The sequence below is a fragment of the Hemicordylus capensis genome, chromosome 4 (assembly GCF_027244095.1).
Source record: "Hemicordylus capensis ecotype Gifberg chromosome 4, rHemCap1.1.pri, whole genome shotgun sequence".
NCBI lineage: Eukaryota > Metazoa > Chordata > Lepidosauria > Squamata > Cordylidae > Hemicordylus > Hemicordylus capensis.
Genome location: NC_069660.1, coordinates 230,383,235 through 230,400,741, shown reverse-complemented (window position 1 = coordinate 230,400,741; position 17,507 = coordinate 230,383,235). Strand labels below are relative to the sequence as shown.

Here is a 17,507-nt window from a genome sequence, read left to right as displayed (position 1 = left end):
TCTCTCTGCAAGTCCTGGGAAGCCAGGAGGGCAGGAAACTTGAATCCTCTCCCAGAGTTTGGGTGAGTTCAAGGCAATGAAGCCAGGGTTTTGGGGTTTGGGAAGTTTAGTCTAGGGAAAAGTTTGTTTAGACAGATTTGGCGTTAGACTTCCTGTTTCTTTTGAGTGTGATTTGCAGATCCCTGAAACTGTTCTAGGATTGTTTACCTGTAATGTAACTAAACTAAGAAACACTAGCTTCCCCCATCCAGCCAGGGCATTGTAAAAGATTCTGTAAGCTTTTTAAAAGGTGCTTTTGTATCTTCCTACATCCCTGTTCCTTGCAACTGGGGTGCTTTTTTAAGTATTCTGGTAACCTGGGGGGGGGGCGCATTTTAAAATTTTATTGGCTTTTACAATAGCTTTACAATCCAACTACATTCATTTATTTGATTAAGTAAATATTGACTTCCCGCTTACCTGTCTGCGCAGTTCACATTAACTATACATATAAACCATAAAGTATTCTTGTAACCATTGTGTATTTTTACCTGTAACTAAGGGCTGAGAGAGCCTCAGACGGCAGCAGTCTGTAGCCTTTGAATAAAACCTTTTTTCCTATTTTTCCTTTACATTTTACAAGCCTCTCTGGCAGGGTTTTTGGTTCAGGAGAGAGGTTTTTTTTTACTCAGGTGCAAACACACCTCAGTCTCCGTACACTTTGATTGGTTTTCTCACCACATGTAGGCTTGCACGTGGAAGGTTTTTGCATTTAGCTTAAAGCAACATAAAGGGAGTTTTTCACTGGGATTTCCACCCCAAGCACAGGGAGGGTGAAGCTCTGTGATAAAGAGGGGTGGTGGCGGCAGCCATTTTTTAACATACCAGAAATACAAGAAAGGAAGGAAAAGCCTTTGCTCAGAAAGAATAGAGATGATGATTCAGCATTTTTCTTACCCGCATGTGGGCTTGATCTGAGACAAAGGCTATAATCCACTACACTTCCCCTGCAAATTTGGTGAAGATCCGTTGAAAAATGGCTTAAATAGAGGAGTTTAAAGCTTTTCCTCTTTTGAACAGGGGTTTAAAAGGTTGGCGACATTCCTGCGGACTGAGGAAGTGGTATTTAAATGATTTTGTAGTCTATTTGCATAGTTTCAGCCTTTAGACTGCATGCCAGAAAAGTGCCTTTTGTATATCCTGGGCTCCTTGGAGGAAGAGCGGGATATAAATGTAACAACAACAGTGGAAAATCAGACATCACGAAGACCTGGCAATGGCTTAAGAATGGCAACTTGAAGAAAGAAACAGAGGGTTTAATACTGGCTGCACAAGAACAGGCACTAAGAACAAATGCAATAAGAGCAAAAGTTGAAAAATCAACCACAAACAGCAAGTGCCGCCTTTGTAAAGAAGCAGATGAAACCGTGGACCACCTAATCAGCTGTTGTAAGAAGATCGCACAGACTGACTACAAACAAAGGCATGACAAGGTAGCAGGGATGATACACTGGAACATCTACAAAAAATACAAGCTACCTGTAGCCAAGAATTGGTGGGACCATAAAATTGAAAAAGTTGAAGAAAATGAAGATGTAAAAATATTATGGGACTTCCGACTACAAACAGACAAACATCTGCCACAGAATACACCAGATATCATTGTAGTCGAGAAGAAATAAAAACAAGTTAAAATAATCGACATAGCAATACCAGGGGATAGCAGAATAGAAAAAAAAGAAATAGAAAAAATCACCAAATACAAAGATCTACAAATTGAAGTTGAAAGGCTGTGGCAGAAGAAGACCAAAATAATCCCAGTGGTAATTGGCGCCCTGGGTGCAGTTCCAAAAGACCTTGAAGAGCACCTCAACACCATAGGGGCCACAGAAATCACCACCAGTCAACTACAAAAAGCAGCTTTACTGGGAACAGCCTATATTCTGCGACGATATCTATAACAACTGACAATAAAATTCAGCCATCCCAGGTCCTTGGGAAGGACTCGATGTCTGGATAAAACAAACCAGTCAATAACACCTGTCTCTGTGAATTGATAATAATAAAAAAATAAGAATATCCCTCTGGGACTGCTAAACGAGTCTGTGAAGTAGGACTTTTGAAGCTGTGGTGCTCACAACATACTGTCATCAACCAGTATAGTAGTCAGCTCCTTCCCTTTCAGAAACTTGGGAGCACAGTCTTTCAGTTTCCTTCCCTGCCCTCTGCTTTCCTTCCCCCACTGCAGTGATCTTCTTTATATATGATTTTCTAAGACATAGCCGTGGCTAATCCCATCTGTGGCAGCTCTTGTGAGAGTTCAGAGAGCTGCCGGATAGCCACGGGTGGGCAGGAGGTGGTGGCAGTGGCCAGGCAGGCCAGCTGCAGACGAGAAGTGGCAGCCAGACTGGCCAGTCACCAAGGGAGAATGAAATGGGGCTGAAATGGGTGGGAGAGACAGGGAGAACTAGGGGTGCAGATGCTCTGTGCCAGGTCAGCTAGTAACTTTTGATACTGCTCCTTTGCCTTAGAGAAAGTGCTGTTCAACTCCAGTTTTTGGTTACTCTACAGTCATTGGTTCTTCAAAACCACATGCATTTCATCCCAACCTCCAGCCCAAACCAGCACACTTTTCTGTGCAGCTGGGTGTAAGGAGGAGGTGTGGGTTGGGACAAGATGTGCTCCATTTAGCTAGGCTGCGAAGGGCTCCTCTAGGCTGCAGTGTGTGAGGTGTCAGGGATGGCTGCAGTGTGCATACTTGTGTGAATGGCTGAAGTGCATGTATGCATATATGGCTACATCACTTGTGTACAACTTTTACACTATTTTGATGATAACACCACCCCAAAGGAAATTCAAATCAAGCAGGAGAACTGTGAGGTTTATGGAAAAAATCTGGGAAGATAATCTGAACTTTTGGACACGGTTGTTAAAGCATTTGTTATTTTTAATTATCGTTGTTTGTGTTTGTTTTTAAAGATTTAAAATGAACATAAATTACCTGTTTCTTGTTGTGTCCTTATTCACTGTGGAATAATCATAAGGTGGGATCACACTGTCAGTATTACTAAATCTACTAACTTCATTTAATTGTGTTTTTTCAGGCAGGGTGTGTGAGTTGAAGGTTTTACAAGTGTTTTTGGTGTTCAACATCTGGAAATTCTACTTGGTGGTTTGGGTAAGCAATTCCCCATAGTGTCTAATCAGATTTTCCTTTTTAAAATGCCTGGAAATTCAATAATCCAAAAACCTTCAGAGTTAAGATGCTTTACATTTGCACTTGTGCCCTAAGAAAAAAAAGGAAATTGCAAGTTAAAGTGCACATCTTAACTTCCACACCATCTAAGCTGTAAAGACTTTGTACAGTCTGGAATATGATGATGACTTTAGAAATGATGCTCCATGCACTCACACTTTGTCTAGGTCTTTCAGTTGGACACTGGGCTGGGGAAGGATGCGTTCAGGCAAACACTGAACAGGTGCAGTTTCCCTAATCACTTCCTAGAGATGCCCCTGCTGAATTTCTGCCTGATGCATCTCTGATCAAGGCAAAGTGTGGGTGCATGCAGCCTCATTTCTAAAGCCATCATCATATACCAGATTGTACAAAGTCTTTACAGCTTATATATAAATTGTACATATAAGCGTAAGTTGAGATGGGCACCTTAACTTGCAATGTCTATTCTTTTTAGAGCATGAGTGAAAATGTAAAGAATCTTAACTCTCATCTTAAACCAAAGATTTTTTGATTACTTGTAGTCCTTTGATTTGTGTTTTGATAGGATATTAAGTATCAATTTTATTCATTTTCTCCCCAGTGCAATACAAGCTGATGGTGATACCAAGTCAAAAATTATACAACTACAAATAAAATGTTTTCTCTATTTCTAATATGTTACTGTAAACAAAGGCAGCTAAACTATTGTGTTTAAGCTGTTTGAGGTGATCCTATGTCATTTCAATGGCATCAGTAGTATCCCTTTGAAGTATCTGATAAAGATTTTCCGAGTTACACAGTTCTCTTAAGTTTAAATATTATTGCAAGTTTAAATATCATCACTCAGCCAGAACAAACAAATCGTTCTAAATTCACAGTTCCACCTAATAACTGAACTTCTACAAGTATGTTCTAATTTTTCCAACCAAGTTCCCTGCTCAGCTAAAGGCACACCAATTTTAGATTTCTGAGCCACTTACCAGCCTATTTTAACTACAGGGTTGGATCATGGTGCCATTCACATGCAGAAAGCATCTTCCGCGGACAGATGACATCATAGAGCAGGGCTGCACAAGGTCTGCTCTGACCTTCCTGCAGATGTTGGCCTACAGCTCTCATAATCCCTGACTATTGGCCACTGTGGCTAGAGTCCAAAAACAGCTGGAGGGCCAAAGTTGTGCAGTCCTGTCAGAGAGCATTGAGTGTGAAAAATGACACTCCAAGAACATCCTTCCACCTGTGCAAGAGCTTGTGTAAGTGAAACCATGAGAACTACTGTAGAAGCTCCTTGCTGTAACACTGTGAGAACTCTTCTGCATCTGCACAAGCGTTTGTGGAACACTGGTGCAACTATTTCACTTCTACTTACAGTTCTATGGATCCAACCCATTAAATTTCATTTTGAAGCACAGATTTACTGTGGAAGCAGAGAATTATCTTCTAAAGCTCTTGGGAAACTTTTCAAAAACATTTCACAAGCATTAGGATTCAGCTTCAAAACTGGCAAGTTCAAATAAGTAATTTGTACAAGAAAATCTGGTAGTCTGTGTTGGAATTTCTGTTCCATATAATTTCTCTGAATCCTCTCTTTATATCCTTGAAGCAGCTGTATTAGGATGCTTTAAAATTAGTTATTCAAATAGCTTCTTATAAATTCTGGAGTGTTTATAAACTAGTACCCCCACCTATGCAACTCCCTTTTTCTTTTTTTAACCATCACCTTTGCAGGGAGAAGAGCCAGGAGCCATAATCAGTGGACATCAGACCAATGAGGAAGCTGACCCTGTTCAGAGACTGAAAACATTTGGCTGCCTCAGTTATTGTTTGCTTCATGGTATGTTATGTAAGCTGCCTTGAACATCATTTTTAGAATGGAAAGAGAAGGTAAATAAATAAGCGGGGGTATAAAAATACAGTAAGACAGAAAATGACATGCATCATCCATCCCAAGTTTAGCCTCGATATCAATTGGAGGAAGATTAGATGAATGCTTAACCTAGTGAAATGAATGAGATAGCAAAGCTTAGCTAGAATCATACTCTAGGATAGTATATAAAGCATTCAAATGTCCACTCTGAAAGGTCAGGACCATAAAAGAAAGAGCTTTGATTTTGTCCAGCACAAACAGAACACATGAAGGAACAATACTGAAAGATTCTTTTTACCACATCCTCCCCCACATCCCTTTTAAAGTATCTAGGTTTGTTGTTGTTGTTGTTGATTTTTAAAAAAACCCATCTAAATCTTTCTAAAGCAGCTTGTGCCATTTCTTCCATCTGTGTTAGAATATACTGGACAATATCCCACTGATGAACAGTGGCAACTTATTAAGTCAACTATTTACCTGCCAAATGGGATCTTTAACCTCTTCAGTGGGGAGGGGAATCACCAAAAGATTTTGAAGAATAAATGCAGCCTAAAAAGAGAAAGCAAATATCAACAGTGCCATCTGGCTGCAGTTAATAATCAGAGACAAGCAGCCAGTTCCAAATACATACTAAATCATAATCAGTTAAATGAATAGGGTCAAGCCACTACCATACTCCTGTTTTCAGACCCCAGAAGTGATTTGCTGTTTGATTTAGTGGGCAACTTTAAAAATTCAAATATCACAGTATAAGTAAAACAAAGACGGGGAAAAAGCATAATCTATCCATCTTATTCTGAGACTTTCCACTCAGAACAGAAGTTTAATAGCTGAAATATCACACATTGATAATACAGTGTATAGGCTTAACTTTTCAGTAGTAATTTCTTTAACGGCAGATACTTCAGTTAGCTTGTTGAATAGCTGTCTTGCTACACACTATTTGTTTGTAGAATAATGAACTTGAGTTCATTCCACAGAATTTCTCCAGAAATTCCCCAAAACTTCTCTCCCTTGAGAATTTAGATACTTTTAGATCTGTTTTAAATTGTAAAGCAAAGTGAGCAACCACAATTCCCAGCATTCGTACTAATCCAACCAGGCATATCTGGATATGTCATAGTAAAGAGAGGAATGAGGAAAATTTGTTGAAAAGTAGAAGTGGATTGATTTGGGAATTTGAATGGATGTTTAGAGATGTCTAGGCAGGCCAATCAAGAAACACCCTCTTCCAACCATTGCCTCCAGACACAGCAAGAGATAGCATACTTTCTACTGCATTGCCTTAGCACAGTCAAATACAAGAGAACCTCATTAATCATGGACTCACCACCCGCGGTTTCGTGTTTCCGCAGTTGGGAAACCACCCAACTTGGTATACGCAGGGGGGAGGAAAAAAACGGTTAGATCCACATATCAGTGGATTGGGGGTGCCTGGAAATGACCTTGGAGATCATTTTCAGCCTCTTTGTTGACATCGGGAGCCATTTTAGGGCTCACACACAAAAATGGAACTAAAATGGTGGTTTGGGGCTGATTTCTACACTTGGGAAGCATTTCTGGACTGCTGGGGACCCCTGGAGCACAGTAGGCCACTTCCCCCTACATTTCTAAGGCCTTTTATAGCATTTTATTTTAAACGGACCTAAAATGGCAATTTCTGGCTGATTTTCTACTCTTGGGGGGCATTTCTGAACTTCTGGGGACCCCTGGAGCATGGTGGACCACCCCCCTGCATTTCACCCTGTTTTTCACCCCCATACTGGCAAATAAACAGCGATTTTTGGCCATTTTCTATTCCTGAGAACCTAACCCCTGCAATCCCATTGCCCCAATAACCCAGTATTCCCAGTTTCCATATCTGCAGTAGTAGTGGAGAACGGAGCCCCCACAAATACTGAGATTTTCCTGTACAATTCAAATACTGCTCAGTTATTTGGACATTCAACTCCTTTATGTTTGTTTTCCAGTATTTTAACGAAATAACCTGTATTGAACAAATGTTCCTACAAAAGATAACACTTGAAACCTTAAAACTTACAAATTGAGTAATTAACTAAATCGGTCCGTTGAGTGGAGGTGTTAGAATGGACTATACTACTCTAAGCTGTATGTGGGGTGCCACATTTTTAGTTGTTCTCATATTAAAGATCCCATTCAAATAGGAAACGAGCAGCAATCAGCTGCATTGCAATTTCAGTCAAGTATGCTAGTTTGCTGTGTGCAGGGAAGATTTTTTTTGTCTTAAAAACAAAACAAAAACATGAGGGAGGCAGAAAAGTAGTACCCTAATTTGCAAACTCTGATACTGTCTATTGCAGAACCTCATTCTACTACTTATATAGACTCAGCCATAGCATCTAATGTGAACCAGATCTAATTGTCACCTAGAATGTATTAAGGTTTCAAATGGGAAAAGCAGAGGGCCAGTTCAGATTATTCTTCCCCCTCATTCCAATCTGGCCCACACAATTAAGGGAAACATGACAAAAGTGCACGCATCCTGGGGTCCTCTCAGCACTTGCCTTTATTCATGGAAGCCTTTATTTATGGAAGGGACAGTTAGTCTAAACCACCACCCTACACATGGTCCATATACTAATTTAAACTAGAATTTGGACCATATCTAGAGCAGCAGTTTGGATGAACCGCCCCTCCCTCAAGTCAATAAAGGAACACACCAGGAGGACATTAGGGTTTTCTGGGAAATGAGTAGAGGTGTGCACAAACTATTCAAAATGAACCAGTTCACTGTGAATCAGGTCAGTTCATCCAGTTCGATTGTGATCTGGACTGGCCCTCAGGAAAGGCAGCTGGTCCAAATCGAACCTGGTCGACGGGAACCAGTTTGAAGGTTCAAGCAGCTATAGCATCCATAATTTTGTCTGCTTGTTTATTTGTTTTTCTCCCTTACAGATTGGTTTTCTGCCACTGCCTTCCAATTGGCTTATGATCTCCTTTCCTCTGGTTGGCCTGTTATTCAAAATCAAGTGGTTTATCATTCCGAATCAAGTGTTGTCAGGGCAACTCTGCCCCCATTGGCTGGGGACAAGGGAGAGAGTTTCAAAGCTCAGGCAGACAGTGCCTGGCTTCACTCTTGCCTCTGGATCAGGAGGAAGAGACTTGGCTGCCTTGCTGCATTAATGCCTGCTGTGCCCTGATGGACCCGCTGCTGAATCAGTGAGCTGAATCACTCTGCAGTGCAGCAGACAGTGCTCTGCTGGGCCCTCTACTGGTGGAGGAAGAGACAGAGGGGCTCATCTGTTTCTCTCTTTTTAATTTTTATTTTGCAGTACAAACTGCTTCCCCTCCTCACACACCCCCACCAATTACCAGCACTTCAGTGAATTTAACTGGTTGCTACTGGATGCCCCTCACTTTTCTATTTTGGGGGGTGGTTGATTGGCCCATCTGCTGGCCCCCATCTGCCCTCCCCCCAGCTGTTGAGTGCCAGTGTGTGCTCAGCCCGATTGCATGGAACTTTTGGTCAGAGACTCCAGCTGAAGATGCCGAAAGACTATGTCAGATTGGTGAGCCCCACAGTTTTCTTTTAAATAGGTAGATACTAGGACTGGGCAGCAGAGGTAGGAGGATACTGGGCAGATTAGGTCAAAATAATCCCCATTGGCGGTACGACCCCCTGGTCTGAGCCTCACCTGGATGCTCTGTTTGCCCCCGACTGCAACATCCCCTCATGCACCACCTTCAGCAGGTGGGTGGCACTCTTAGCATTGTTATGGAAAACACTCAAGAAACAGTTGTAGTGAATGAATTTAATCTCAATGACACCATCAAATTCTTGCTTACTGGGCAAAGAGGCACCTTTTAAAGTGGTGGTCCTTATACTTAGCAGAGGGAGAGCAACAGCCCCTGTTCAGCATAGCATCCCTACAGAGGCTTGGTGTTGGTGCTGGTAATGTGATTGGGACAGGGAGCCATGTTATTTGTTTTGAGAAATTTTGGTTGAAAAGTGGAAATCATCAACCATAATAGCCCAATATGTTTTCCCAAGAGACAAAATAATTTACATACCTCTCTCCGGACCATGCTGCACTCAGATTGGTCCAAAAGGATGTTAATCACCGTTCCCCATAAGCCTCCTGAAATATTCTGGCAGCTTTCAGCTAAAGCAAAGCAACCTTCTTCAAGTGATGTAAGTGCTGATCCTATTGCAAGTGAAGTGAACTTTACCTAGTACAAATGTAAATTTATTAAAATCCAGTATTCCACCAAGCTGCTCATCAAAATCTGTAGAGCATTTTCTGGCATTTAGAAGTGCCTTGAAATAGTACTAATTGGTTATTAAAGTCAATAACATGGCCTTAAGTATTTTGCCTCAAGTCAATTGTAGAATATTAAAAACACTGCATTTTCATGAAGTTCTAACACTTTATGGAATCTCTAATTCACAGATGAAAATCTTTAAACAAAGCAAAAAAAGAATCTCTATCCTATACAGTAATATTAGTCCATGTAAAATGAACACAAAACCACTCATTCTGAACACAAATCAATCAACAAGACACAAACATTTTAAGTCTATCTTCAAGTCCATTACTTTCCTCCTCTCCCACACCATTGTGAAAAGGCATGAACAATGTATCTTGGTCTGATTATCTTGTTCAGGCGAACATTTTACATGCTGGTCCTTTCCTCAGGAGATCAAGATAGAAGGCTTTAAAGCTAGCAGCCTGTTCTCTAGTAACTGTTGAACAGTTGCTTTTTAAAGAATGTATTTAGCACAGCACCCAATTCTTTAATATTTTAAGCAATCATACAAATTGGAAGCTCATGCCCCCTACCCTCAAAGAACTACAAGAAAAACAGAACTATTCAGTCTCTCAAGTGCTTTACCAATTCAACAGACTTAAAGATTTCAGGGAAGAAATAGTGACAAGGGGAAATATTGCAGGTGTACAGAACGATACAAGACCAACCAAGAAGCTATTTTCCTTCCCTTCAGGTGCAACTGAACATTCCTATATCTGGGTTTTCTATGCTCAGAAAGAACAAACAAGGAACCATTGGAGAACTGACATCTACTAGAGAGGGTTGGATTGTGCTATACCAAAATATATGCAAGGTGTTCTTTGGGGTTTTTCAAAGGTTTCTTTTCTGCCAACAGGTAACCTATTATAGCAGAAAAGATGAAAGTAACTTTTGTTTTCTGGTTCATGATTCTCATTTTGATGCTTGCACTAAGGGTGGGTGCAAGATGTTAACAGCAGCCATTCTCCTGGCTTATAAGTAGGCAAAATACTTTTGGAAAAGATGAAATTATTTGATTCACAGTTCTCTCCACTTTCCTGAAAAAAGTTTTTCTGCAACGAGCATTTCCTCCTGCTGCTATCTCCCTTTTCTCCCCAGTTCAACTTACACAATGGATGCTTTCAGATATCTAGCAACCACTACCTATTGTTATTCTACTTCAGGGGTGAGCAGTTTGTTCAGCGGAGGGCCATATCAAAATTGCATTGTAAGCCAGAGGGCTACATCAAAATTAACAACAAGCAATATGTAATTATCAAATGTGCACATCAATTTAATGAATATCTACAGATGTCAAACAACAGCTAGTAAATATTAGGGATATGCAGAACGTTTTGACGTCGATACATTCCGATTTGAAACGGGGCCATTTTGAGTGTTTTGAGTTCAAAACAAAAAATGCCCTCTTTAAAAAGGACCTGTGTTGAACTCGGAAAACAATCCCATTTCAATCGTAATGATTTGACGTTTCGAGTGCCATTTTGGCAGCCTGTTTTCCCCTTGCTGATTGGTTTTCTGGTACTGGCTTCCAATTGGCTTGTGATCTCATTGCTTCTTGGTTGGCTTTTTTTTTCATACAAAACCATGTGTTGTCATGGGTGTGCCCCCATTGGCTGGGGGAAGGGAGGGGGGAACACAAGAGGAGGGAATTTCAAATATATTCAAAGCGACTGGGAGGAGAGAGAGCCCTCATGCCTCTATTGAAGAGGATACATCAGGAGAGCAGGAAGGTATGTTTGATGTTGTGGTTTTCTCAGCACTGAGTATAATATGCTGTGCTACTACTGCTATATCTAGCTGGTTTTGCTGGATCTCAGATTGACAAAAGCAGAACTTGGCTGCCTGCCCTCCTAGAGTTGTGGTTTGTTTTGTTTGCGAGAGTGTTGTGGCGCAAAATAGACAGTGTGTATGTGTAATATTTCTTGGTGATTGATGCGATGAGCTCCATGTCTGGCCTTGAAACTAACTTGTGCTTCACTCACTGCTCTGGTCTGCTCTGCAATCTGCACTGCAAGGTGTAAGTCAAAATGTGGCTGAAGTTGCTCTAGTTGAGCTTATGGCTATGCTTGCTGCTAGGGCTGCTGCTGTGGCAGCTGTTGCAATACTAGGAACGTAAGGAGTCATAATTGTGTGTGAGACAGTATTAGCAACTTGTGTCAATCATACTACTGCAGCGCAGGCACTGTGGCTGGCAGTGGATTCTGGGTCAGTGATTCGTTTTTGGTCATTTGGACTGTGTGAAGTGTGCGTTCTGTGTTGGGAGGAACATTCTCTTTTACTGTGTGCTTCTGCAGTGGTTTTGAAGGCAGGGTTGCAAAATGCATTGCGATGCAAAACTTATGTGCATGCATTCTGTGAGTGTTTGCAGTTTGTTCCAGCCATAGGGAACAATGGGAACACTTGAACACCCCATTGTTCCCCATGGGTAGCTCCCAGGGACACCAAAGTGGGCTGTGTGGTAGGGTGCAACCTACCACCCAACCCACAAAAGAAATGAGCAAGCAGGCAATTTTTAACAAATTTTTAACCTTTATCCCAAACCCCCATAGGATCCTATGGGGAAACAGTTTAAAATTTGTTAAAAATCATAAGCTTGCCCATTTCTTTTGTGGGTTGTAAGTTGCATCCATCGTGCCCTACCACACAATCCACTTTGGTGTCCCTGGCGAACAATAGGTTGTTTTAGAGTTTCCCCATTGTTCCCTACGGCTGGGACACTTGAAAGGTTTTGAGTTATTCTGTTGAAACAGCCAGCTCAACTGCTGTTTCGCTGAAACGTTTTGGCAGTATTAAGTTTTGTTTCAACCCAGAAACAAAATGCAAAATCAATTCCGTGACAATCCACAGTAAATATGCTACGCTTAGTACTTATTAATTTGGGGTTGGGGGGGTTGTCGCAGAAATTAGGGCTAGCAGATTTGAATGTCCAATTGGTTCTTTAGAGTTTCTTGATAGGGATGCGCCAAAACCAGATTCGGGTGTCTGAATCATTGGCACATCCCTTTAAAAATGAGGGCTCATATAACCCCTTTAGAAGCAGAGGAGAGCAGGTCCATAACTGCTCCTCCTCTGATGGCTCCCACTGCCGTAATCCCAGCACTCCCCGCAGCTATGTCTGTGCACCGGCGGGGCATCTCCCAGCTGCCCCCGTGTGATGCCTGCACACACATGACATGCACGGAGGTCATGTGTGTGTCAGCGTTGTGCAGGGGCAGCTGGGAGATGCCCAACCAGCAAGCAGGTATAGCTGGGGGAGCATGGGATTATGTCAATGGTGGCCATAGGAGGAGGAGAAGGGATGGACCTGCTCTCCTCCACTTTAAAGGGACTGTGTAAGCCCTCATTTTTAAAAGGGATGTGCCCACAATTCCAATGCCCGAATCACGTTTCAGCGCATCCCTATTTCTTGGTGTCAACTTCCTAATGCAGCTTTTCTTGCTGGAGGTGCAAGACAATCTCACCCATCTGAGAAAGCAGGTGCAGGAAGAGGGTTGGACATAAGGCAAGGCAGGGTCTATGAAACATACTCCAGCAGTAACAAGGCTAGCAAAGGAAAAGTCTTTTTCTACTTCTACCCTTCAGGAATTTGAATTTGAATTCGAACCTTTCAAGTGTCCCAGCCGTAGGGAACAATGGGGAAACTCTAAAACAACCTATTGTTCGCTAGGGACACCAAAGTGGATTGTGTGGTAGGGCACGATGGATGACCCCTCAATTTTCTCTTCTCCAGCCTAAAACACACCCAGTTCTTTCAATCTTTTCTCATAGGGCCTCTTTTTCAAACTCCCAACCATCTTTGTTGCCCTCCTCTAAACCCATTCCAATCTGTCTACATCATTCTTCCTTAAACTGCAAAGCCCAGAACTGGACACAGCTCTTCAGCCAACAAGGCTCCAAAACCAGTTTACACAAACAAGAAATATACACTTAACATACTTGAAATTGTGCAAAATCATTTGCACATCAGATTTGTAATACTGGAAGTACAGAAGGTCCTTGTTTTTCGCAGGGGTCCCGTTCTTGCCTACAACTGCAAGAACGAAACCCGTGAATAAAGGAACTTTAACCGTAAGGGAATTTGGGGGTTAGGTTCCCAAGCACACAAAAGTTGCCAAAAATGCGGGGGGGGGGAGCAGGGGACAGGTAGCCTAAATAAGAGGAGTCCAGCACATTACCTTGCTCTCCAGCAATGCCCCCCACCCCAAAGTCACCTGATTTTTTGCAGAAAAAAGCATCATAAAATGGCTTCACACTGCCTCCTTCCAGGTCAGAAATGCCACCAGAAGTTATTTCTAGATGCACAGGAATCGAGAATAGATGGAATAGCCTATTTTCACCCCAGCAATGATGGAAACCAGGTCCCTATGACCCAAATGAAAATAGCAGAAACCACAATAGGAGAACCCACCAAAAAATGAGGTTATGTTGTATAAAGAAACAATTATATAGTTAACAATTTTACTGACCTCTGGGTCTCTGTCTACCCATAATGGAATCAGCCAAGCCAAGCCTTGATGAGAAGGAACTTGTTCTTCACTGTTATCATATGGCAAGAACCAGAGAGATACCCAGTCCTAAAGACAAGAGGTTTTTGAAAAATAAAAATGAATCCTCAACCAATACAAGCTATTTCCATTTTTATTCTAGCATTTAGAATAAAATGTGTATTTTGAGCACAGATACATGCACAATCCTGCTGTCTTTGCTACAGTATAGTAGGACAGCTGTCCCAAACCCAAAGATAGAAAGGCACCACAATGGCACAAACCACACATGTTCTGGTAATAATAGCAACGTAAGAGGTAAACATAAAATTTCCCTCAACACTCAGCCCTTTAATGTGAAAATTCTACATTGTAGTCTAACTAGTAACTCAACAACTAATTTTAAAACCTGCCTAAGTCACGTGAATATTCACCAGTAATCATTTAGCCTGCTATGGTTAAGGGTTGTTGCCAATCAGATTAGGCTAGATATACAATTTAATGCCAAGACATCATGTAGGCCACAGCGATGGGGGGTGGGGGTGGGGGTGGGGGATTCTGCACTATCACAAGAGTCTAAAAAGGTCAGATGCTCCAGCCCCACTCTCTCTGGGGAAGAGTGGGTCATCCAGCTTAGACAAGGGCTAGGATCCTTGAAGCACAGCCTGTACAGGCAAGAGCTTTGGAACTGAATAGTGGGATTTTATTTTGGAAGATTTGTGGCAACCTTTACTAACAAGACCATCCCCAAATCATACTGCTGTACTGCCTGCCTCATCTTAAATCCCTTAATATCTCTCCTCCTATAGTATAGTACCATGATAGACTGGTACAGGTAACCCAAAAGAAATAAATCCTCATAGACTTTACTCCAAGCCCTAGCTTGGATCCAGATATATCAACCAAAGGGTTTCATCACACATGTGATAACAGAAGAAGCTGAACTGCCAGCCAATCAGACCTAAAAAGAAAGCTCAGTTTTAGTCACTGAGAATAGAACTGTCCAGGAGAAACTATTTTAGCAGCAGCCTTCTTGGCTGCTCTATAAAATTCTTCATGACCCTGGACTACCACTGCAGCACCATGTTCAAACCTAGAAGTGACTACAATTATTCCAGCTGAATTTTTGTTCCCTGAACACACTTATTTTCTTATGTGAACCCCGACTAAACAATACTTTGATGGCAGCGCTCATTTTAATGTTACCCAAACATCCAGAATTTATTTACCCAGGATCCCAACAAGAAAGAAATGCACGTGCTGAAACGCCATCTACTATCACCACCGTGTAGTTGTGGTGCAAACATGTGACACCAAACTGAAGCTGTCAGCAACTGTGTGCCTTATAGTTTAAGCCTCAAATTTGGGACCCCAGATGTTGTTGTACTACTATCGCTATCAATGGTCTTTGGTCATTGTGTCTGGAAATGATGGGAACCATACTCCAACAGCCTCTGGGGACCCAAGCAGTGTTCCTTGCAACAGGAATTCCCAGATTTTGTTGACTACAACTCCCATAATCCTCAGCCAATGGCCATTGCAACTGGGAAATATTGGGAGTTGTAGTCAACAACATCTGGGAATCCTTGTTACAGGGAACACAGGACCCAAGTATGAGAACCCCAGGCGTAAGCCATTCTGATCACAAGGACAGGTGTTAGTTCTCTTACCAAGTTTGAGGCCTGGGCCATCATTTCATGGGACAAATGAAGCAAACAAAGTATGGTGCTCTTTGTGACACCTTTCCCCATGAAAGACATGGCGTTTCCTCCCCACTCGACATAAAAAGATGAGATGACCTGAAATTTCAAAAACAAACAAACTGATGAGCCCTGACATGACAGCTTTATCACAAGCTATACTTTGACACAATATATAAATTGAACTGCAGATGTGAGCTGCTGATCCCCACAAAGATTACAAACTGTCAGTTTTGCTACATATAATTTTCCTGTGTGGTTCGTTCATTCATTCTCTCTCTCTCTCTCTCTCTCTCACACACACACACACACACACACACACACAGAATATTTATCTCATGCAATCTGTGTTCTGTCATCTTTCCTGCTTCATCTGGACTGGTAGCACTCCAGGTTTTTCTCACCTTTGAACAAGACTCCATTCTTTAAAAAAAACCAGAAGAACCAAGATGGAAACAGCAACATCATCCAAAAATCTATTGCCTAAATCTGCTAATATTGCAGTCAATAACAGGCACCTCAAAACACAAACCTAATGAAGTATTTAGTGTTCTAGCATGGTAAACCACAAAGCTGTTGCTAGCTTATGTGGAGTGCATTGCATACGTTTAGTGGGAAAATACTACGCCTGTTCCGTTATTACTTCTCATAATAAATGTAGATTTAGATACTTCTGCAAAAGATTTGATGGCTGTGAAGCAGAGAGGAAGAAACGGGGTTTCATTTCATCATGCACTCTCATACTGTATCGTGCAATTTACACTTTCAATAATTTTAAAGTCTGGATTGTCCTTTGTGGTTGGACTTGTGTACAGATATAGGATGTAGAGGTTGATTAATCTTTTTATATCTGTGATATACAGCAAGGTAGACAACTAGAGCACAAGTGGAGGAAGACTCAACACATATCTGACAGATTACAACACAGAGCACATTTGAAAATCTATGCTCTGGCAGTGCTCTCATTCTTTTATGCCCACATTGCTTCTGCAAATTCACCCCCTCCCCCTTGAACCCAAAATTGGAATCTTCAATCACCCGCTGTGATACTTTTAATGGTTTCTTTGCGGATAAAATCTCTCATATTTGGGCCAAACTGGATTCCACATTTATTGCAGAGTCTACTAGGGAGGTGTCCAGCAACTCATCTTATGGGATCAGATTGGATCACTTTCTGTTTGTGACTCCTGAGGATATGGACAAGTTACTTTGGACTGTGCATCCTGCCACATGTTCTCTTGACCCTTGCCCAACTTGGCTCATTTGGTTCATCACTGGAGAACATCATTGATTGTGAACCACCATCCTGATTGTGTGTTGAGGCTGGCATCATGCCCAAAATGACCCCAAACTGGTTAGATTATTTTTGCTCACAATTCTATACATTTGTTTTCTTCGACCCAAGCTCCCTTGCCTGTCCACAGTCTAACCACCTCTGTCACATATGGAGAAGTGTGGAAGACAACAGTGTTCCCTCGAATTTTTATTATCAGCGAGTGCTAAGAGTTCTGTTTTGGCCAGTATCAAGGCAGTGTGTGCACATCCATCTCTCTCTCTCTCTCTCTCTCTCTCTCTCTCTCTCTCTCTCTCGCACGCACACACACACAGACTTTTTAAAATCCCCCCACCCCCAGCTCACATTTTGCTGGTCACCTTAGGCTGCTGGGCAGTGGGTGGGCTGCCTCCTCCCATCCTCCTCCCTCCTTCACCTACCCCACTCCGCCTCCCCCTGCCCACTACTTGTGAAGGAGGGAATAGTCTCCCTCCGAGTCCCGTTTGCTGCTGCTGCTGCCACATGAGATCGAGTGGTTGGTGGGGAGGGGGGAAACCCTCCCACCCTCTCTGCCTGCCCGCCACTCGATCCCACATGGTGGCAGCAGTAGACGAGACTCAGAGGAAATGATTCTCTCCTTCACAAGAGCCCGAGCAGCATACTGGGGAGGTGGAATCAAGGGGCGATGGAGAAAGGCGGCGGAGGGGAGCAGCAGCCG

The 17,507-nt window shown here is 42.2% G+C and overlaps 1 protein-coding gene across 8 annotated transcripts in view; it reads right to left on the bottom strand.

The window, feature by feature from the left end:
- Positions 1-17,507, bottom strand: part of RTTN (rotatin) — a 186,965-nt gene that overhangs the window by 65,130 nt on the left and 104,328 nt on the right. For all 8 annotated transcript variants that reach the window (XM_053250104.1, XM_053250107.1, XM_053250106.1 and 5 more), the window contains 4 exons: positions 15,487-15,615; positions 13,799-13,906; positions 9,096-9,254; positions 5,541-5,612 (listed from right to left, as the gene is read on the bottom strand). In XM_053250104.1, coding sequence (XP_053106079.1) covers positions 5,541-5,612; positions 9,096-9,254; positions 13,799-13,906; positions 15,487-15,615 — 468 coding nt within the window. The remainder of the gene's footprint in view (positions 1-5,540; positions 5,613-9,095; positions 9,255-13,798; positions 13,907-15,486; positions 15,616-17,507) is intronic.